Raw genomic sequence first — 22,183 nt, forward strand, 5'->3', positions numbered from 1 at the left:
AGAATACCCTAATGTTACCATACAGGTTGACCCTGAACAACCCTGACCTATGAAACATCCTAAGTACTCACTTGCGGGCCTCGTCCACGTCTTTCGGCTCTGGTATGCGGTTCAAGCCGGCCTCCAGCTGTTCCAACTGAGCCAGAAGTTGCGTTGCAGCTCCAGAGAATTCTTCAAGTCCCAGACGAAGCTCAGTCCACTCCACGTGATCGTACTCCAAAGAGCCGCCGAGGTCCGCCGTGAGCTGGGAGGGATCGATGAGCCGGGAGAGTCCTTCCACTGACACCAGGCTGGTCTGGGGACAGAGACGGGTTACTGCCTCGATGCAGGACACTCTGGAAACCTTAACAGCTTGAACATAAGGGAGCGGCACTTGAAGATGTTTCCTCTTTCTTTTAAGTTGCAACATCTTCCAGTTGGCCTTAAGTCAAGAACCCACGATTGAAGAACAGCTGGCGGTACCTCAAAGCTAAACTTGGCGCTGCCCAGGTTGGTCTTGTGTTTCTGCCAGAAGGTGTCGGGTTTGATGAGCAGTGCTGTGTGGATGTTGGAGGAAAACGACTCCTGTAGCGTCCTGAGCACTGGCTTCACGCTGTCCCACTTACTGCCGCGCATGTCCACCACAACGGTGAAGCCACGAGCTCGAACGTCCTCACTGAGGGAAACACAGAGCAGCAATGAAACCAACGTCTCTTCCTTCAACAAACTGCTGACAAAACTAAAGACAGAGCACTTAATGTCTGAATAAAACATTAAAGCCGATCCTTATCAGTCTAAGCAGTAAAGATATTCAGAGTTGTACCTGGGAACTGTTGACAGGTAGGTGACCAGTCGGCTGAGATCTTCCTGTTTTATTCGATCGTGATTGGTCCTTGCTGGAAAGGTAAGAATTGGTCCGCCTCGTTTGTCTCTTCCACCTGGAAATCACATACAACCGTGACTTCAACACGCTTCCAAATAAAACCAGCAGGACCAGAATTAAACCAGTAGAACCAGAATAAAACCAGTACTGTTTTACCTGATACAAAGGCCACTTTCTCTCTGAGCACCGTCAGGACATCCACGGCCCGAACAGTCTCTGCTTTACCAGAACCTGGAAGACAAACATCAATGTCTTTAGCTTGTGTTTGGTGTCCAGTCTGTGTCCTCCAACCCAACAGACATTTTTATTCTCCCAGAAATCCACCTAAAACATCCAAAGCAGATTGAATCCTACAGACGTTCAGGCAGGAGCTGGCTCACATTAAGCACCTTTTGCATCAAATTATTAGACAGTTAATCCATAAATTATCAAATATTGTATAAATTAAACTTAAGTGGTTAGAAGAATGTGACATTATTCACTGAAAACTAGTTGAGTCGTTGCTTTAATTGTGCTTTTTGGAGCAATAACTTTCTAATCAATGAAACAAATCATTTCAACAGAATGAAGGAGTGTGAGAACAGTTTACAAGTCAGGATTTAACTTGGCAAATTCACAGGTTTAGAGTTGGTGTTAAAACCTTAATAAGCTGATTTTATGGTTTTGATGGTTTAGAGACAATGTAACCAGGATCCCCAGAAAGAAACACGTGTGTGTGTGTGTTCAGACATGCCTCCCATATGCGTCAGATCATCCCGCTCAGCAGGAGGAAGCTAATCCAACACTCGCACACTGAGGGCATTAAACGCCTCACATTAGCAGCCCAACAGGCAGAGATAACCCTGAGAGAGAGAAACGTCTCTCTGGCTCTCCACCGCCGTCCTGCTCCGTCTCCTCCACACCCAACGGGCTTTCATCTCACACACCAAAAACACCCAGCAACTACAGCAGAGACGACCTTGGGATACAAGAATGTTTGATGTCTGCGTGAAATAAAGAGAGGATGTTTTATAACAAGGAGAGGATAGCTGTACGCTTCTGCTTCCTCATGCAGAATGTTTCCAATCGTTGGGTTTTTTAATCTTCAGATGAACTTCTTTACATCCAGTGAACAGAGAACCAAGGAGTGAATGTTCTACTGGGAACCTTTAAGATTTTATTAATGACGTAAACTGAGTCCGTCTGCTGATTGGATTTAGTCAACTCATTTCATCTGATCATCTTCCTGATTGATGACAATGGATATTACATCCTAGGATCAATAAGTTTGACAATTGAGCAAAGTGGAACATGTTTTCATGTTTTTATTTTAACCACTTTTGTCAGTTTCTGTCTACGTCGCCCCCTAGTGACAGCTGCAGATACATCTGCTGAAAACGTCACTAACGATGACGATCACACTCTTTTCTTTCTGCCTCTAAGAATAATCAGATCAGAAGTTGGCCTGTTGTTGTTCAGCGACATTTTAGACTTGGGATTCAAGCCTTTGTGGTTTCAGTGTTGCTGCGAAGTCGATTGGAGTTCAACTCCAACCATCTTCCACTGATGCTACTGGTTCATGAATTTTCTCTACGCCATCCTGGGAACAGCTAATATATTCTGGTCCTGTCGTCTATTTTACATCTGGATGAAACTGGAATAACTCCAGAATTCACCATTTGTAATAAACAAACCTCTTTTCCTACTTAAGACGCATTTTCTTTCCCCTCAGGCCTTTTCTGCAGCCGACGATGGTTTTCATCTCTTTATGCAGTTATATTTACTCTGTTTCAGATGGATGTATCTTTGAGTCTTTAATCTCTACCTAACAGCAGGCTTCTCTGTTTGCCAACCTACAGACTGATATTTCTATCAAAAGAAAGAGGAAACTTCACTAACGTCTCCCTGGTTTCCAGATGACTACTGGTGATGTGGGGATGCAAAGTGGGAAACGTTTCTGCTTCAGCGATTTGGGAAAAATCCTGAGTGAAGGTATTGAATATTCTGTTTCTCTCTGAGCCGTTTTGCTCCAGCAAAAGCAATAATAAGAATTATGCATAAAAGAGACGACACCAGAAAAAACACAGCAGAAAGGCAGTTATATTCCTTAAAAGTTTTATAGTTTAGATCAGATGTTTCCATTGAACTACAGCCATAAACCGGCCAAGTTTGGGATTTTAATAATTTATCAGAACTTTTCCAGATCAGAATCACTGGGTAACAAAAACTAAAAACAGTTTCCCATGACTGATTTTAGTCACTCAGCTTTAAAATGATTAAGTTTTGTAGCCAACAGCATCTTCTGGTATCATTCTTCAAGGCAGAGTTTCTTTAGGCTGATAGTCCGGTAGATTTGGTTCTGATCAAACTTCATCATCTGCTCCACCTCCAGCTGCTCTCTTTCTCTCTGCTCTGAGTCAAACCAACCTGTTCCCCTCCTGGCCTGTGGGGGCGCTGCACCAAGAACCACTGAAAGAAACACAAAAACCTCTGAAGACGCCGAGCGCAACTTTCTTCTTCACCAGATGGAAACAAGATGGAGGCGTCAGATTTTAACGGTCATTTGAACTTGGCTAAAGACTGCGAGATATTTCTCCCGCTAGCGCTAGGCTAATGCATTTGTTTTGGTTGTATTTACCCAGAATGCTCTGCGCAATAGCCCACTTCCTGTTTATTGGGCCGTCTCAAGCTCGCTTGGCGTTCACACTTGAACCGCACCAGAGTTCAGTTCAGCCCAACTGACTGAGGTTTGGAGACGGACCAGAGTTCGATTTCACATTCACACCGCACCAACCGGACCGGGCTTTCTAGACAAACGGACTGGAGTTGGACTGAAGCGTTTAAAAGTTAGTTTTTTTATCGGCTCCTAGACGTATTCCACACATCTTCAGTATGACTGAGCCTGTAGCTTATCAAACCACCGGTTTGTGGGTCGAACACTGAAAAGCGGATGCAAAAAGGAAGGAGCGCTCCCTCTAATCATCCTGCAAATCAACAGCGAAGTGGCTGAATGTTGGACCCAGTTGGGAGTCCAAGCGGCTCGGTTCTGGAAGCCCAGCAGAGTTCTGCCTCAGGAAGAGTTCGGTGTGAAGTCTGTTAGCATAAACCAACAAAGGGAATCTTTAGATTTGCCTCTGATCATCTCCATAATCAAGCGTTGAGCTGGTGGAAACTCATCAGGCTCCAGCTGAGCTGCAGTGATTACAGAAACTCAGAACCTTTTTACACGTTTCACAGACCGAGCTGGAAATGGGCTGAGTTCATTCTTCACAAGGGAGCAAATTGAACCGTGATGGGCTTCGATCTGCTCTAAAAGAAATCCAAACGGTCTGAGTCCATTTTTCAATCACGTTTTCCACCAATCGATTAGTGAAATCATATCTATGAGCTGATTCTCTCCAGTCCAGGGAGGTTTGGCTGGAAATCAGATGAAAGTCGCAGAAACATGGAGATAATTTGTTTGATCTAAACTTCATTCCAGCTGCTAACAGAGCAGAAAGCAACAGGCAGCGCAGAGAGCGAACCGTGGCAGAGGCAGCTGCCTCAGCTTCACTGGTGGATTGGATGATTAATATGAAGAAGCTCATTCTGAACAAACAAAACAACAGAAACAAGAATACATACATATACGTTGGTGACAGCGAATCTGTGTCAGCTTTAGACTATTTTTAATTGATTTGTTTAAAATAAACTTATTCATATTCAATCTGCCACAAAAGCTGTCATATGTCACAGAATCCATGTCAGCTGCCACTGAATCAGTTTTATGAATTTCTAAATTAAATTATATTGTTTGACTTGTTCAAAATAAACTTATTTATGTTCTGTCCAATCTGCCGTAAAAGCTGTGGCAGCTGCCACAGAATCAGTGGCGACTTTATGAATTTTTAAAATCAAATTTCAATTTACTCCCTCTAAATAAACGTATATATTAATTTTCCCACAGAAGCCGTGGCAGCTGCCACCAGAAGTGCCACTGCAGCTGCCACTGCCGTGTCTCGAGCTTTCTGTTGGTGTTAGCATGGAGCAGAAGCTAATGACTGAGTGGTGGGCGTTGGTAATCTGCTGGGCGCTAACATGCCTGGCGCCGGCGTGTTCTGTCAGGAAGTGGATTGATCCCTAATCAGCTGCCAATCAGGGGGATTTCCAGTCGGACCCCCTCCTCTGTGAGTCGGCGCTCGGCCCAGAATAGAAGCAGATGAAAAAGCCTTTGGAGGAACTTGCTGTCAGTCTGTCAGGACTCATCAAACTGATGATTACGCAACAGCAGCTAATGACTGCGTTCCAGCCTGAAATGTCGGGCCGGAGGGTCTGAAGACTCACTCTGCCTCCGAGAGGCCGGAACCCGACCCAGAACCCGACCCGGAGCCCGACCCGAGCCGCAGGGCCCTCCGTGACCTCACTGTGTCTCTCTGGCATTTCTCCGCCGCCGTTTGGATAATTACCGTCAACGCTGAACACGCTACGATTCAGCAACACATTAAATCAGTTTTACTACTCAAAACCCCGTTGCCATGGAGATTTACTGTTTAGAAATCCACCAAAATAATATAGCAGCAGAACAGAACCGACCAACACCAGAGGAGGCAGAGAACCCAAAGAGCAGAACCACTTCAACAAGAGTAGAGATAAAATTAGTCAAGTAAAAAGTGCAGCGTAGTAAAAATTCTCCTAAAAGAAACTTTTTTCAAAGTCACTCGAGTAAATGTAACAAACTCTGATTAATATAATGCTTTCTTCAAAATAAAAGCATATTGGGTAGATTGACCCAAAATACCGATAACATTGATACCGTATCAGATTTCTTCTTGCAATTTTATTTTTTTATATTGGAGTTTCTCAAATTTACAAATCTGATTTCTCTTCCTAAAGAGAAATGAAATGTTCTGACTCGTTTGGATCTCCTGTAGCAGTCTGTGTCACAGCGAATTTGAAAAAGCCTCTAAAGATTTCACCATGAAGCATAAGAGAATAAACATTGTTGTTAAACCTTATTAGCATTTTGATTATTAATATTTTATAATTAATTATTGTCTTTTTATTTCTGCTTTATTTGTTTTTTGTTGTTTAATCTTGGATTTTTGAAATATGTTTCTGTTTCAAAGTTAATTGTTAAAATCAAAGTTTATTTTTTTAATCATTAACTTGAAAGTCCCCCAGCATGATGCTGCCACCACCGTGCTCCATCATTCAGGTTTTCTGTCTCCAACATGACTAACAGTAACTAAAATTTATTTAAGAAGCAAAATTCTAAATATGAGACATAAAAACATCATTAATCATTTTATTGTTTTATTTGTAAAGTCGTTAATAAATTAATTCTCCCAGTTACCTGCCGCTGAAATCCCATTAAACTCTCTGGGTTTGATCTGAATCATAATGGGATCAAATATTCATAATTATAACAACCGTCTGTTCAGGTTTTCACCTCAGTTATCATCTAATCTGTTCAATCCTAATCCATCTGGATTAACAAAGACCCACTGCAGACATTTTTCCTCATTTGGCTCTTAGTTTCTGCAGAAATCCTTCATCAGATTCAGGTTTTCTATGAGTTTCAGCCAAACGTCTGCATTAAGGAGACGTCAGCAGGACCCAGCCTGGGGCCCCTGGAGGCCTTTCAGAACCAAATTTGGGTCAGCAGGGTCCATCAGATCCCTTCAAGACAAATTTTTGGGTCCCTGGTGGACCTTCAGAACCTTTTATGACCAGATTTGGGGCCTTGGCGGTCCCTCGGGATCTTTAGGGCCAAATTTGGGTCCCTGGTGGCCCTTCAGAACCTATTATGACCAGATTTGGGGCCTTGGCGGCCCCTAAGGACTCTTTAGGGCCAAATTTGGGGTCCCGATGGTCCTTCAGGATTGACTTTGGGGCAAAAAGGCCCATCACGACCAGATTTGGGGTCTTGGCGGTCCCTCAGAACCTTTCAGGGCCAATCTAGGACCAAATTTGGGGCCCTGAAGGCCCTTCAAGGCAGAATTTGGGTCCCTGGTTGCCCCTCAGGTCCCTTGAGTACCAGATTTGGGCCCCTCAGAATCCTCCAGGGACCCTCAGTTTGCCTCCAGGCCCCTGGAGCTGCTATCGGCCCCTCAGGTTCTCCACAGATGTGAACACACTCCACATTACATCACACACCAGCTCCAAGGGCCAGCAGGCCTTCCCACAATCCTCCTTGGTCGGACCCTCCACCCCCAACTCACGCTCACAGCGCGCTTGCATATGCGCGTGCATGCGCCTCAATGCTGCTGGAGAGGGATGCACACACACACACACACACACCCACACACACACACCCACACACACACACACACACACACACTCTCTCTCACACACGCAGACGGTCCGTCAATGGGCGGATGTTGGAGCATCATGGCGACAGCAGCTCCCTCTCACACACTCCCACACGCACGCGCCTCGCGCACGCGCTCACACCCCACCTGCCGTCGCCAGGCCGTCCTGGCCCGCTTCTCCTCCTCCCTCAGCCGGATTCATCCTCCTCTTCCTCCTCCTCCTCTTCCTCCTCCGTTATGTGCCGTCGCTCGGTCGGTCCGCTCCGCCTCCCTGCTACCCGTCCATCCCCGCAGCCTCACATCAGATCGGGTCGGTACCAGCCGCGGGCTCCGGTGCTCGCTCGGTGGGATGCGTTCCTCTCCTCCCGGTACCGATCGGACCGTCAGTGCTGCATCCTGCTCGGCTCAGCCTCGACCGTCCGTCCTGCTCCTCTTCCTCCTCCTCCTCCTCCGCCGCTGCTGCTGCGCTTACGTTACCGTGATCCCGCGCGGCATCGCATCACATCACGTCACTGTTACCGGGACCGTTACTGGTGCCGTTACTGGTACCGTGGAGCCCACGCAGGCCGGGTATCCCCTCTCAGTGTCTCCTGCGGCCGCTCGGTGTGTGTTTCAGCACGCAGGCGCACTGGAGACAGAGAGGCGCTGTGCACGAGAGCTGCAGCATCTGCTGCACCGACACACACACACACACACCCTCACACACACACCGCCTCCACCCGTTACTACAACGTTACCGGTGCTGCCGGTACCGTTACTATCAACATGAGGACCATCAGGATTTATATAATATAATATAATATAATTAGTATAATACAAGAATATATAATATAGTAAAATATAGTATGTTAGTATAATATAGTATATATTTTTTATTTAATAGAGTTTATTAATTTTTAAATTGGAAGTTATTGATCAACTCTTAATCCAGGCTATAGATTATTGACAGCCCGTGATTTTTTGGGTGATTCATAATTTCTCTGATAATGTCTGATGACTCAGTTGAATTATTTTCATGAATAATAATAAATAAATCATAAAGTCAGCTACAATAACCAGCATCTGTATCTGAGGCAGGAGTTCTGATCAGAGGAAATGTTCTCCATGTTCTCAGCTGGAGCAGCAGCGCCACCTGCAGGAAGACAGTGGGAATGACATTTAGATGAGTTATGTTTTATTATACTTCTATTGTCATTGCTGGATATTTAGTTACAAGCATCTTACACATTCATATTTTTACATTTGTACTATTATTTAGCTAAATAGTTGTTTTATCCTACATAGTTTTATTCATAAACAGCATAAAATATTTGTTTTCACAAAAAAATTTCCTATTTTAAATATTTGTTTTGCCTTTTGACATTTTATGAAAATGGTTAGATCTGACAATTAACATAAAGTAAAAATAAATAACATGCTAATTAAATGGATAATATGAATGACATTATAAATGAAATTTTACATTGATCATTTGCTTATAAATGTTTATTAGAGGTTAATATTTCCAGACACTAGAAAACAACCTTAAACTGATTTCCACTTTTATTATGATTTTGTTTTAAATCGGCTTCTATAAAATATATTTAACATTTACAATTACAAAGCTAAAGAATGAAATAAATTCAATGCAAACATGGAAAAAGTTTAATAATAATAATAATAAATTAATCAGCCTTCTATTATAACAGGACAAAACAAAGAAAAAAATGACCTAAATAAATAAAGAAAGGCTTAATCATCATCACATCAGTTTGATTCTGCTTCAGAAACTAAATAACAGATAAAAGCAGCTGCAGTGAATCAATATTTATCTACAATAAAAGTTCAGAATAAAATATTAGGCAAAACTTTTGTTATATTGGTTGTATCGAGCAGAGATCGACTGTTAAGTTGAGTTTCAGCAACAGCTGCGCTAAATTTTGAAATTTTGTTGATTTTATTATTTATAATAACTTTAAAAGATCAACAATATTTAAAAATAGTAAATAATGTGTCAAATAATACCGGTTCTTGTTCTCTCTTTTTTTCTGTTGTGTAAATTTTCTGTTAAAGAGGTTATGATAATAATTTTGTCAATTGCTAATAAAGTTTTTTTTATAGCTCTGCTGTCGCGTACTCATGACGTCAGGTTACCCTGGAAACAAGGGTCGCCTGCTCTATCGGAGAGCTAGCTGCTAGTAGTTAGGTTACGTTTACAGCACAGCAGAGTTTAATTATAATGTAAGAGGCATAAAAATGACTCTAAAGGTAGTTTTGATGTTGAACTGATGTCAAGAAATATGAACTAAATCTTTATTTAGAAGAAAAGTGGCGAAGAAAGCAGAGCTGCTAACGCTAGCAGGTGTTTGAGAGAAACCCGTCACCTTCCAGAAACGTGTCCAGGTCGGTCCAGCTTGGATATTTGAGGCTCCGCAGGAAGCAGGACCTGGTAAACCTTTGTTAGTTTCTCTTTAATTAAGTGAGAGGAATGAAATCTGATGTAATCTGTCATTAAATCAAAATTAGCCAGATAAATTTCCCTGAATCTGTTTCAGGTTGGTGGAGCTGATGGAGGAAGAAGAGGCTGTGATGTCAGAGCTGAGGAGGCAGCTGGAGGATGAAGGTCTGAGCCCAGAGGAGCAGATGATCCTCCTGAATGAAGCCCTGAACAGTGAGTGCTGCTGAGGAGGACGGGGTCAGAGGTCAGCATGGTTCTGATTTCATCCTGTTTTTGCCCCAGAGGTTCTGAACTCTGCTGCGGTGCAGACAGACAGCGGAGCGCTGACTCGGGTCAAGACTCGGTTCTACCACAGCGGGGTTCTGAGTCACTGTGTCCGGGTTCTGTCTCTGAGCCCCAGCAGGCTGAGGGGGAACTGGGCCTCTGCTGCCACGCTGGCCCACCTGACCAGGTGAACGTCCACCTTTACATCATCATTAAATGCTTTAGTAAGGAAATATGGACACCATTCAGGTTATTTGGAAAATATATTTTCTTTTTACATGCGACATGTTTTAAATGATGCTTGTTAGAAGCTTTAGCAGCTGTTTTAATCGATTATTAGTTATTTTATTTAGTCTGATATTCTAAAACTCTGATCCAGCTCCTGCTGCGTGGGGGCGGAGCCAGGCAGCCGCTCCGAGGCTTTTCATAGGCTGTTCCTGCCGTCAGTGGTGGACGTTCTGCTGTCATTGGCCGGTCAGCTGATGAGCCGTTCAGAGGTGAGGAGGAGGAGCAGCAGGTGTGATGAAGAGCAGCGATGAAGAGCAGTAACTCCTGTGGTCTGTCTCAGGCTCCGCCCCTCCTCAGGACGGTGATGGACGCCGTGGGCTGGCTGCTCTCTGTTCACCCCCACCTCACGGCTCAGGGTCCGCTCACCTCATCCGCCCTAGAAAGTAGTCCCTGACACCTGCAGCTTCTTCACAAACAAACTTTGTCTCTGCAGTGCTAAGCTCCGCCCACTACGAGCAGATCCAGATGAGTGATGATGTCACCGTGTCGCTGCTCTGCATCCAGATGTGGAGTCAAACCTGTACAGTCAACAGGTAGCGCTCAGGAACACATCACACCACTTCCTGTTTACCTGAGTTAATGAGGCTTTAAGCCTGAAGTTGATCAAATAATCCTGGTGAAAATGTTTCAACCTTAATGTGGTGAAACTGCAGAGACTTCCTGTCCCAGCTGAACGACGAATCAGCTCTGCTGCTGCTCAACGACGCCGTCGCCCAATTGGCTCTCAGCTCGGACGCCGCTGTGGGCGGAGCCTCCATCAGGCTGATGCTCTTGATGGCCAATCAGCTGGGACTCCGCCTGCGCTCTCTCCTGTTCAACTTTAAAGGTCAGAGGTCGGACAGCAGGAGGTGAGACTGTGTTATCACATATTGGGGAGGTCAGAGGTCATTCTATATGTCTGCAGGTCTCGACAGCCTGCTGGAGAAAGACTGGAGGGGGCGGGGCTTTGAACAGGAAGTGGATCAGCTGATCGCAGTCATCCGGCAGGAAGAAGCCGCCAGCCATCAGTCAGAGGTTTGTCTGATAAATCAGTAATAATAATCAATAAATTGATCACTAAATTATACATTTAGTTCCTGTCATTTAAATCGGAATAAAGCAACATTATGCAAATTTTTATATGATTGTTCAAATTTAACCAAACGTTCTCAATAAATTGTGTGTGTGTGAAGGAGAGCAGTGAGCGCGTGTGGGCGGCGTGTGTGATCCAGGCGGCGTGGCGTTCGGTTCTGACCCGGCGCAGAGTGAAGAATCTCAGCAGAGCCGTGAGCGCGCTGCAGCATAGATACAGGTACTGATCAGGATCTGATCAGAGCGACATCAGAGCGACGCGCCTCCTCATCACATGTTTAACGTTTTTACCGCCATGTTGGCCTCAGGGCGCGGCGCAGGCGTCTGCAGCAGCAGGAGGCGGCGCAGCAGTGGGAGGAGCAGCTACACTACCAGGTCAGTGCTGCAGCTGAAGGTCTGTGTGTTCAGTGTTCAACTTCTAGGCACCACAGATCTGGAATAAACTTCCAGAAAACTGCAAAACAGCCAAACAGAGTTCCTTTAACCCAAGATGAAAAACTAACTAATAGATCAACTTTATGTAATTTATTAAACTCACATTTTGAAAGAATAATGTTTTTTATAACAGTCCAGGTTCCTCCGTTTAATCCAGCAAATGTAAAGTCATTTATAAGTTATAGATAAAAAATAAAAATCAAATATATCAGGCTGCTATATTTGCCTGATTTCAGTGTTTAGTTTTTCCTGATGAACGCTCCTGCAGGTGTGTGTGCGGCGGCAGCAGGCGAGGCGGCGCCTGCATCAGAAGCAGAGGGAGCTGCTCCAGCTGCTTCCTGCAGGTAAGCCCCGCCCCCTCGCCTTCCTCTGCTCTGATTGGAGCAGCAGCTTCTGACCTCAGTGTCTCCAGACCAGGTGCGTCCGTACCTGGAGGAGTGCGAGCGCCGAGCCGCCGTGGTGATCCAGAGCGCGTGGAGAGGCTTCAGAGACAGACGTCGCTATGGCGACGCTCTGAGGGACTCGGCGAGGCGGCAGCGCGCCGCCAGGACGCTACAGAGAGCCGTAAGACACAAACATGATGATGTCATCTCACCTGTCCAGCTGCTGATGAAACGCTGTCTGCTCCTCCAGGGCCGTCGGCTTCTGGAGAAACGACCCGCAGCTCAGGCTCCGCCCCCAACGCCGCTCTGGATTGGTCAGGAGGGTTTGACGGACAGCCGGCGGGCGGAGCTGAAGCAGCAGGTGGAGGAGTACATCCAGGAACACAGGGTGAGGTTGACTTTCTTTCTACAAGCAGGACGTCCACATTTATTGATTAATAATACAAAATCTTTGCAGACAAAGAAACTTGTACTTTAGGTTGAAAGTTAAATTTGGCCTTAATCAAACCTCAACGTATCAGTGTTTCTAACGCGTGTGTGTGTGCGGGCGGGCGTGTGTGTGTGTGTGTGCAGTCGACACGCGTGTCTGTGGAGGCGTGTGCTGCGTTGCATGAGGAGGTGCAGCAGCTGCTGCAGGCAGAGCTGCAGGGTGGAGCTCAGCGCAGGAGGGAGGAGCAGCAGGTGGAGGCTCTGCTGGCGCAAACACACACACACCTGGAGCTGCTGCGAGGTCTGACACACACACACACACACACACACACACACACACACACACACACAGAGGATCGATAATCAGCTGCATCACCCCTACAGATGCCCCGCCCCTTTCGGTTGTCACAGCGACGCAGGCGGAGTCCTTCCTGAGCCCGTCAGCATCCATCGCGGTTCGCGGGCGCAACGCCCACAATGCTGTGCTGCAGGCGAGCCGGCTGCCCTGGTGGCGGACGCTGGGAGACACGAACACGGGGGCGGAGTCAGGCCCCGCCCACCTGCCGGAGCTGGAGGCGGAGCTTGGAGGACTGTTTATCGGAGGCCTGGCGGTGGACGGCGTGAAGCTGTAGCAGCAGGATGTGAAATATGTGAAGTTTGTTTTTGTCTCTAATAAAACATGTAAGTTTATCAGAGCACAGCGCCTCCTGCTGTCTGTGTGTGGAAATGACTCCAGTAAATGTCACCAACTGGACCTGAGGGGTCAGAGAAATGTTTGCACTTCCCTCTGTTGGCCAGCAGAGGGAGCCGTTCCTGTATCCCAGTCAGGAGGAAGAGGAGGCGCCGCTGCTCCTCTTCCCCCTCAGAGCAGAATGTGACGCTCCGCCGGTTAGCGGCGGCTCCTCCTCCTCCTGATGGGTGATGACGTCAGAGGCGGAGCAGCGTATTGATTATAGATCGCAGCAGCAGGACAGCAGATGTTGCATAAGCTGCAGCTGATCAGAGCGTTGGAGGGAAGCAGCAGGTAAGAAACAGATTCACTGCAGGAGCTGAAGGTCAGAGGTCAGAGTCAGACGGTCGACTGTTTATTACTGTTGGGAAACTTTAACTGGAGTTTGAATTATAGCAGCAACGTTTTCAGACCAAATGTTTAATTTATTCACTTTTCTGTAAGGATGAGCAGACAGTTTTACTGTTTTCATTCTTCTGTTTATTGTTTAGCTGCAGAGTTTTTCAGAAATAAATAATCTTGACTTTATTATATATTTGTCAGAAATGACAAAACAAAATGAATTTATTTTTATTTGTCTGAATATTGGCTACAATTCTCTCTGGATTCCAAACTTTAGTTCATTTTCTAAAGCATGAAAACAAAATGATCGTCTGTAAAACAGTGATCAATAAATATACTTTATTTATGCAGTGGTTAATTAAAGATAAACTCCAGAAATGATCATTTAAAATATTAAAGTTAATATTTATAGCTTCAGGTTCATATTTCAGCTTACATGAAAATGTAACTTCAGCAAAATGATAATTTATTTCCTCATTTGTCTCCCAACTGTGTCTGAAATTTATTTAACAATCACCAAAATAAAAGAATAATGAATATTTTTAATTAATTTGAGCAGATATTATTATTATTATTATTATTATTATTATTATTATTATTATTATTATTATAATGACCGGGTCCAGTTGAATTAATTCCCAGAGGAATGTGTTGAAATGTGCTGAAGCAACTTTCTTCTTCTTCTACTTTAGGACCGCCTCTTCTTCTTCTTCTTCTGCTCCTGTGGCTCTGCGGTCGTTGCCACGGCGATGCCGGGCTCTCTGCCCCGCGTGGTGACGGTCCCGGCTCTGCTCAGCTCTCTGCCCCGCGGCGCCAACCCTCCCAGTCTGCCCAGCTTCCCCAGCATCAGCCTGCCCAGGGTGGTTGCCATGCCGACCGTGGCGGAGGCCCCTCGCCGGCTGCTGCAGGACTGCTGCTCCGTGTTGGACCACCAGGCCTCTGGCGGTAACCGGACCACCCGTCCATTCTGCTCTTTTATCTCAACGTTAAAAGAAAAACCAGAGGCAGAAGTTTTATTTAGCTTTTATTTCCTCTGATTATTTCACATTCAGGCGAGTTTTCACTTATTTAGAAGAATTGAAATTATCCAGAAGGAGGTCAGGTTACCAGGCACGGTGGTGGAAGCATCATGCTGTGGGTCTGTTTCATTATGAAGGATTATTTTTAAAATTTTCACCTCGGCATCTAAAAGGTTCAAATAATTATATCTGCAAATTTAAAAGATTCAATAATAAACCGATTAATCAATTCTTCATTATTAATCTGACAACATTTCCAGCTTTCAGAACATTTTTCCTCTGAGATCCTGAAACTCCACCAGGCTGAGCATGAATGAAAGTGGGCGGAGCCATAATGCTCTGTGTGTGTGTGTGTGTGTGAGGATTATCTCCACTGGTGTGTGGATGTGAGCTGAAGGAATCATCCTCATGTATGGTAAGATAATATTTATCATTTATTAACCATAAATCTCATTTTTCTGCATCATCGTCGAATTAAATTTAGCGTTTTTTTAAATCTGACTAAATCTCTTTATAAATTATATATTTTAAAAATAATGTTTCATATTTCTAAAGGTTGTTTCCTCTTATTTAGAATAATGAAGGGATTTTAATCACATTTCTGTTATTTATAGAAGAAATAAAATGTAAAATTAATTTAGAATATTTTAAATTTCTCAGTTTGTTTCATTTATCTCCGTCTGACCTTTTCATCTTCCTGCTATCAGCTGATTATTATATATTTCATTTGATCAAACCCAACCGATTGGTTTGGAGCGTAATCATAATTCATAATTCATAATTTATAATTTATAATTTATAATTTATAATTCCCCACCACAGATTTCAGTCTTAATCCTCGTCCAATCTCTGCAGATATTCACAAACTGATGCTGATTATTGGATGTTTAAATAATAATAATAACTTCCCAACATTATAACTCTGACCAAACATGTTTCTGTTCATAAAGAACTGATGGATTTATTGATTTCATTGGTACAATGGTATTTATATCTATTCAATAACTTATCGATTGGTTTGGTTTCAGATCAAATCCTTTTGGCTACTTAGTCCAGATTTTTTTTCTTAACTTTAGGATGAAATTAAAACAATAAAACCTTAAAAATCAGACAGAAAATGATGCTGCTGTATTTACTGAGTGAGAATCTAAAAATAAAAAACTCCATCGTTTATTTTAATAAAGTCTGATTGTTTTATTTCACTGCTGCTGAACAAACAGAATAAAAGTATCAAAAATCTACAAACTGCATTTATTGTGGGATAAATTAATACAGATCTACCAGTTGTAGATTTTAACAAAACTCAGATTTAACTTTTCAAAACATAATTTTGCACCAGTTTCCTTCAGGTTCTCATTCTGAGAAAAATGTTTTTTAAAGTTTGGAATTGTAAAATATAACGCAGCTAAAACTGAACAAAATAGATATTGAGCTTTAATAAATCTTCCTTTAAGACTTTAAGTCCCTTTTTATATAAATTAAAGCAGAATTTAAACTTTCATCAGAGCAAATGCAGGTCAGTCATAATCTTCTAGATAAAGATGTGAGTCATATTTTCATGTTGCCTCATGTAAAACATTGTTCTGTTACTTTCCTATTATTTAGTTTTTGCAACTATTAACTTGTTTTTTTGGGAAAAATCCTTTTCTTTCCAAACAAGTTGCACCTGACCTTTGATTTTAATAGAAAGTTCTGCTTTTCCTGCAGGTTTCATGTGAAAAGCCTTCATAGCTCAGCGTTATGGTTGGATTTAAACTGAATCCAGTAATTCTCTGGTCCCATAAACCAGATTATGCAGAGCTGATTACAGGCATGTTTCTGGTTCTGAGGTCCAAACGGGTCATATGTCCAGTTGTGTGTGTTGAACCGCGTTCTGGACTCTTTAAGCTCTTTTGACGGAAAACAACAAGAGTATAAAGACGTTATGCAACGAGCAGCAGCAGCAGCAGGATTAACTGCTGAGACGCTGCAGCGTTGCTGCGGCGCGGCCCGGTTCTGTCCATCTGGACCCACAACATGAAGCCTCATCTCTCTGGTTCAGATTGGGATTAAGGTGGAGAAGTGGGGATTCCTGACTGTGACGGTTTGACAACCTTTTAATCCCTGAAACTCAATATGAGAGATTAGAGATTAAAGCCAGCAGACGCTCTGCTGCCCCCTGCTGGCTGAGAGGAGAACTGATGTCTGAGAGTTTGTAGAAACGGGTTACATTTACTTGAGTAATTATTTGAACAAAATTTACTTTTAGGAGTATTTTTAGTGCGCAGTACTTTGAGTAATTATATTTTAAAGTATTTCTACTTTTACTTGAGTAAAATTTCTAGATTTTTTACCCACTGAATGAAAAACAAACATGTTTTAACCAAAAATTCACCAGACACACGATGGTGTGTTAATAACAGCTGCAGCTTTTATTAAAGTTTTATAAGTGTTTTTATTGAAAGAAACTGATTTGGAAAAAATATCTATTTGCTCTGACTATGTTATTTTTCTTGAATTATTGTCATTTTAGTCCTTAAAATCTAAAAATTTCCTCTTAACTTTGCATTTTGTTTTGTCTGATGATGTAATTTTTAAATATTAAATGATTGAGACTAATCTGAATAATTTTGGACAAACATAAAGAATCTTTATGTTTTGTTGTTCCAGGTGTGTGTGGCTGCTGCTGGGCGCTGCGTCCTCGCTACAAACGGCTGGTGGACAACATTTTCCCTGAAGACCCAGAGGTAAACACACACACACACACACACAGAGCGTTGTCCCTGGTGGCGAGGTCATGGTGAGGTCGTGATGAGGTCATGATGAGGTCGTGTGCTGTCTGCTCAGGATGGGCTGGTCAAGGCCAACATGGAGAAGTTGACCTTCTTTGCTCTGTCGGCGCCGGAGAAGCTGGACAGGATCGCTGCCTACCTGTCGGAGCGTCTGACCAGAGAGCTGAACCGCCACCGTTACGGGTCAGAACCAGAACCATGTCGGGTTTGGGTTAGCAGTCAGCGCCCCGTTAAAGCAGCTGTTGCCGTTCCAGGTATGTGTGCATCGCGCTGGAGGCCATGGAGCAGCTGCTGCTGGCCTGCCACTGCCAGAGCATCAACCTGCTGGTGGAGAGTTTCCTCGGGACGCTGCGGCTGCTGCTGGAGGCCGACAGGCCGCACCTGCACATCCTGGCCACCGGCTCCGTACGAACACACACCTGGGTCCACACACCACAGCAGACCAGCTTTAATTCATTACTTTTCTAAGAAGGAAATTACAAATGACAGAAAATATCTTCATAAAGTGGCTTTTATGTTACCATCCTTTCTGTGAGCTTTACAGCAGAGCCAGACTGAGAGTTTAATTAATTATTGATGATGTGTTAAAATTAATTCTGACTTTTTTCACAAAAATTTCTCAGAAATTTTCCCTCAGAATTCTGATCTTTTTTTTTTTTTGCAAAAGTTTCATGTTTCTCAGAATGCAAACTTTTTTATCAGGATTTTGTTTTTTTTTCTCATAATTTTGACTTTTTACTCAGGATTCTGACTTTTAAAAAAAATCTGATTTTCTTTCTTCTTTCTTCTAATTTTGACTTTTTTCTCAAACTGTTGACTTTTCTCTGATTTTTTTTCTCAGAATTTCGAACTTAATCTCTTTTTTTTCTCAGAATCAGAAGTGTTTGTGCTTCATCAGGCTAATTTATTCTTAAAACTCAAACATACCAAATAAGAAGAAACACTTGTTTAAATATTTCCATTTACTAACAATATAATTAACATAAATCTGAGAATGTTTGTTTTTTTATTCTGATTTTGACAGATTTACACAGAATTAGAATTCGGTCAGGATGCTTAGATTTGTTGTTTTTCACATAATTGGGGCCTGCCATGCAAAGCAATGGCAGGAACCTATTGCTATTGTCGGAGAAAGTGTTTCTTTATTCTTTATTTTTCTTCCGTAACCGTTAATGCGGCTCATACCGCTGGGTGCACACCTACAAATGAGGTATCAAAACGTGCAGAAAATTCACGCCATTCCAGCTATTACTTCTGGTGGGATTTGGGCTTAACGTGGCGACATAATTCGCAAAAAACTACGAAAAAAACCCCATTATAAGTCAATGGGAAAAATCCTAGAAATACCCTATTTTTGAGGATTTTCTGTGTCGTCACAAATTCACCTAGAAATGCCATTCAAATTTCATTTTGTAGATACGTCTGTGATCTCTTCGAAAGTGAAGACGGCTCGTCGATACCAGTTACGGTTTGTCCACAATTTGCCTCTAAGCGACCCAAAGTTTCTCATTTTTTCTAAAATTAGAGTGACAGCCCATCTCGGCTAGAGTGAGAAATGAAGAGGTTTTTTGAGCCCAAAATAATTTTGAAATCGCCATCACGGCCACAAATATCGCACGATTTGTATCAAAATCGGTCCTGACATTGATACGCCTGTCTGCTCCGGTAAAATGTTTTCGAAATTTATCTAGACCGTACGGTTTTCTGTCACGGTGCTTCAGAGCAAAGTCATGCGACAGGATTTTCTGAGGCTCTCAGGCTGTTTCACTAACACTTCACACCTTGGTGTGAAACTTATTTAACATAGCAACGGATCTCAAGAGGCTATTGGCTGCTGATTTGGACTACAAATACGCATCATTGTAGTTCTATCTATCCTCAGTTGAAACAGATCAGGACTGAGAACTGGCCTTTAGAACTACCCGCTGCTATGGGCTGTATATAACTGATTTAACTCAGTAACTGTTACACATGGGATTATTTTGGAACTTTAAAATTAAGCATACTGAAAATTTCAAAATAAAAGCCTTGAATATTTTACATGACGTAATTGCTCTTTTTGGCCGTATATGACTTTTTCATCCAAAGCAATGTTACACATGGGATTAGTTCGGAACTTTAAAATGGAGCATAATAATAATTTCAAAATAAAAGCCTTGAATATTTTTACATCAGGTAATTGCTGTTTTTGGCTTTATGTGACTTTTTCATCCAAAGCACTGTTACACATGGGATTAGTTTGGAACTTTAAAATTAAGCATACTGAAAATTTCAAAATAAAAGCCTTGAATATTTTACATGACGTAATTGCTTTTTTTGGCCGTATATGACTTTTTCATCCAAAGCACTGTTACACATGGGATTACTTCGGAACTTTAAAATGGAGCATAATAATAATTTCAAAATAAAAACCTTGAATATTTTTACATCAGGTAATTGCTCTTTTTGGCCGTATATGACTTTTTCATCCAAAGCACTGTTACACATGGGATTACTTCGGAACTTTAACATGGAGCATAATAATAATTTCAAAATAAAAGCCTTGAATATTTTTACATCAGGTAATTGCGCTTTTTGGCTTTATGTGACTTTTTTATCCAAAGCACTGTTACACAATGGAATAGTTTGGCCCTCTGAAATGAAGCATACTGAAAATTTCAAAATAAAAGCCTTGAATATTTTTACATCATGTAATTGCTCTTTTTGGCTTTGTATGACTTTTTCATCCAAAGCACTGTTACACATGGGATTCGTTCGGAACTTTAAAATGGAGCATAATAATAATTTCAAAATAAAAGCCTTGAATATTTTTACATCATGTAATTGCTCTTTTTGGCTTTATGTGACTTTTTCATCCAAAGCACTGTTACACATGGGATTAGTTTGGAACTTTAAAATTAAGCATACTGAAAATTTCAAAATAAAAGCCTTGAATATTTTACATGACGTAATTGCTTTTTTTGGCCGTATATGACTTTTTCATCCAAAGCACTGTTACACATGGGATTACTTCGGAACTTTAAAATGGAGCATAATAATAATTTCAAAATAAAAACCTTGAATATTTTTACATCAGGTAATTGCTCTTTTTGGCCGTATATGACTTTTTTATCCAAAGCACTGTTACACAATGGAATAGTTTGGCCCTCTGAAATGAAGCATACTGAAAATTTCAAAATAAAAGCCTTGAATATTTTTACATCATGTAATTGCTCTTTTTGGCTTTGTATGACTTTTTCATCCAAAGCACTGTTACACATGGGATTCGTTCGGAACTTTAAAATGGAGCATAATAATAATTTCAAAATAAAAGCCTTGAATATTTTTACATCATGTAATTGCTCTTTTTGGCTTTATATGACTTTTTCATCCAAAGCACTGTTACACATGGGATTAGTTCGGAACTTTAAAATGGAGCATAATAATAATTTCAAAATAAAAGCCTTGAATATTTTTACATCATGTAATTGCTGTTTTTGGCTTTGTATGACTTTTTCATCCAAAGCACTGTTACACATGGGATTAGTTCGGAACTTTAAAATGGAGCATAATAATAATTTCAAAATAAAAGCCTTGAATATTTTTACATCATGTAATTGCTGTTTTTGGCTTTGTATGACTTTTTCATCCAAAGCACTGTTACACATGGGATTAGTTCGGAACTTTAAAATGGAGCATAACAATAATTTCAAAATAAAAGCCTTGAATATTTTTACATCAGGTAATTGCTGTTTTTGGCCGTATATGACTTTTTCATCCAAAGCACTGTTACACATGGGATTAGTTCGGAACTTTAAAATGGAGCATAATAATAATTTCAAAATAAAAGCCTTGAATATTTTTACATCATGTAATTGCTGTTTTTGGCTTTGTATGACTTTTTCATCCAAAGCACTGTTACACATGGGATTAGTTCGGAACTTTCAAATGGAGCATAATAATAATTTCAAAATAAAAGCCTTGAATATTTTTACATCAGGTAATTGCGCTTTTTGGCTTTATGTGACTTTTTTATCCAAAGCACTGTTACACAATGGAATAGTTTGGCCCTCTGAAATGAAGCATACTGCAAATTTCAAAATAAAAGCCTTGAATATTTTTAAATCAGATAATTGCTCTGTTGAGCATTATATAACTGATTTAACCCAATGACTATTACGCATGGGATTAGTTTGGCCCTTTGAAATGAAGTTTAACAAAACTTCCAAAATAAAAGCCTTGACAAAAATTTTAAATCATACTGAATGGTGCACGTCCGCCTTACTTTATGTTCTTGCGATTCTCCGCGTGCCACTGATTACGTTGCGGCGTTCTTTAGCGTCGATGCCAATTTGTAGCGTGACGACGCCGGGCCCATACCCCACGGGCGCGCCTTGGCAGGCCCCGGCTAAATTTCTTCAGAAATTTTGTTTTTCTAGTTTAAAGTTAACATACAAACTAGTTTTTGTGGTAAATTGATTGTTTGTATGAAATCAGCCAGGAAACCTGGAGCAAATGGTGTTTGAATATTAAAATGAAACTGAATGTTTCTATCTTGTTTTTATGGTTTGTGTTTGTTTTGGTTGCAGTTTGTGAAGTTTGCGAACATCGAGGAGGACACGCCTTCGTACCATCGCAGCTACGACTTCTTCGTGTCTCGGTTCAGTGAAATGTGTCACTCCGACCACGAAGACCCCGACACTCGGATCAAGTCAGTTTCCAGATGCTTTATGTGAAACGTTTATGGTTTCTGCTGTCAAAACTATGCAAAAAATTATTCAAATGAGCAAAACTGTTAAATTATCAAGCTTTTGGAAGAAAACATTAATCTGCAAAAAACTTTAGAAATATTTTGATAATTTTTCATTTGCTTCTGATGTTTCAGATCTCTAAAAAGGTATTTT

General features: G+C 41.9%; 3 protein-coding genes across 10 annotated transcripts in view; 2 read left to right on the forward strand and 1 right to left on the reverse strand.

Moving 5' to 3' along the window:
- The window catches only part of LOC116715619 (kalirin-like), a 34,256-nt gene extending 26,382 nt beyond the window's left edge, over positions 1 to 7,874 (reverse strand). For both annotated transcript variants that reach the window (XM_032556115.1, XM_032556114.1), the window contains exons 1-5: positions 7,279 to 7,874; positions 1,019 to 1,093; positions 803 to 917; positions 463 to 655; positions 72 to 295 (exon numbers count right to left, since the gene is read on the reverse strand). In XM_032556115.1, the coding sequence (XP_032412006.1) occupies positions 72 to 295; positions 463 to 655; positions 803 to 917; positions 1,019 to 1,093; positions 7,279 to 7,333 (662 nt within the window). In that variant the 5' untranslated portion in view covers positions 7,334 to 7,874. The remainder of the gene's footprint in view (positions 1 to 71; positions 296 to 462; positions 656 to 802; positions 918 to 1,018; positions 1,094 to 7,278) is intronic.
- iqcb1 (IQ motif containing B1) lies at positions 2,284 to 13,133 on the forward strand. 7 transcript variants are annotated; one of them, XM_032556271.1, is made up of 16 exons: positions 8,858 to 9,316; positions 9,432 to 9,513; positions 9,666 to 9,781; positions 9,851 to 10,019; positions 10,212 to 10,329; positions 10,401 to 10,476; positions 10,554 to 10,653; positions 10,774 to 10,946; positions 11,025 to 11,134; positions 11,293 to 11,411; positions 11,500 to 11,566; positions 11,895 to 11,970; positions 12,039 to 12,190; positions 12,260 to 12,397; positions 12,583 to 12,739; positions 12,823 to 13,133. In XM_032556271.1, the coding sequence occupies exons 3-16, from the start codon at positions 9,679 to 9,681 to the stop codon at positions 13,068 to 13,070; spliced, it is 1,806 nt and encodes a 601-aa protein (XP_032412162.1). In that variant the 5' UTR covers positions 8,858 to 9,316; positions 9,432 to 9,513; positions 9,666 to 9,678; the 3' UTR covers positions 13,071 to 13,133. The 7 variants fall into 7 exon arrangements, with proteins under 7 accessions (XP_032412163.1, XP_032412161.1, XP_032412162.1 ...); XM_032556266.1 differs by having other exon boundaries at positions 8,860 to 9,316; positions 9,432 to 9,559; XM_032556272.1 differs by lacking the exons at positions 8,858 to 9,316; positions 9,432 to 9,513 and adding an exon at positions 2,284 to 2,833.
- Positions 13,134 to 13,236: 103 nt separating this feature from the next.
- LOC116715652 (protein EFR3 homolog B-like) overlaps positions 13,237 to 22,183 on the forward strand; it is a 40,892-nt gene continuing 31,945 nt past the window's right edge. Inside the window, exons 1-6 of the mRNA XM_032556206.1 lie at positions 13,237 to 13,462; positions 14,203 to 14,455; positions 17,179 to 17,255; positions 17,356 to 17,483; positions 17,555 to 17,705; positions 21,869 to 21,990. Of these exons, the coding sequence (XP_032412097.1) occupies positions 14,260 to 14,455; positions 17,179 to 17,255; positions 17,356 to 17,483; positions 17,555 to 17,705; positions 21,869 to 21,990 (674 nt within the window). The 5' untranslated portion in view covers positions 13,237 to 13,462; positions 14,203 to 14,259. The remainder of the gene's footprint in view (positions 13,463 to 14,202; positions 14,456 to 17,178; positions 17,256 to 17,355; positions 17,484 to 17,554; positions 17,706 to 21,868; positions 21,991 to 22,183) is intronic.

This window comes from Xiphophorus hellerii, chromosome 24, assembly GCF_003331165.1.
Source record: "Xiphophorus hellerii strain 12219 chromosome 24, Xiphophorus_hellerii-4.1, whole genome shotgun sequence".
NCBI classification, from domain to species: domain Eukaryota; kingdom Metazoa; phylum Chordata; class Actinopteri; order Cyprinodontiformes; family Poeciliidae; genus Xiphophorus; species Xiphophorus hellerii.

Excerpts from the sequence above, each read along its gene's own strand:
- iqcb1 (XM_032556272.1), top strand. The coding sequence starts at position 9,679 with ATGGAGGAAGAAGAGGCTGTGATGTCAGAGCTGAGGAGGCAGCTGGAG. Across the intron at positions 10,654-10,773 it reads CAAACCTGTACAGTCAACAG|AGACTTCCTGTCCCAGCTGA; the intron begins GTAGCGCTCAGG and ends GTGAAACTGCAG. Across the intron at positions 11,567-11,894 it reads AGGAGCAGCTACACTACCAG|GTGTGTGTGCGGCGGCAGCA; the intron begins GTCAGTGCTGCA and ends ACGCTCCTGCAG.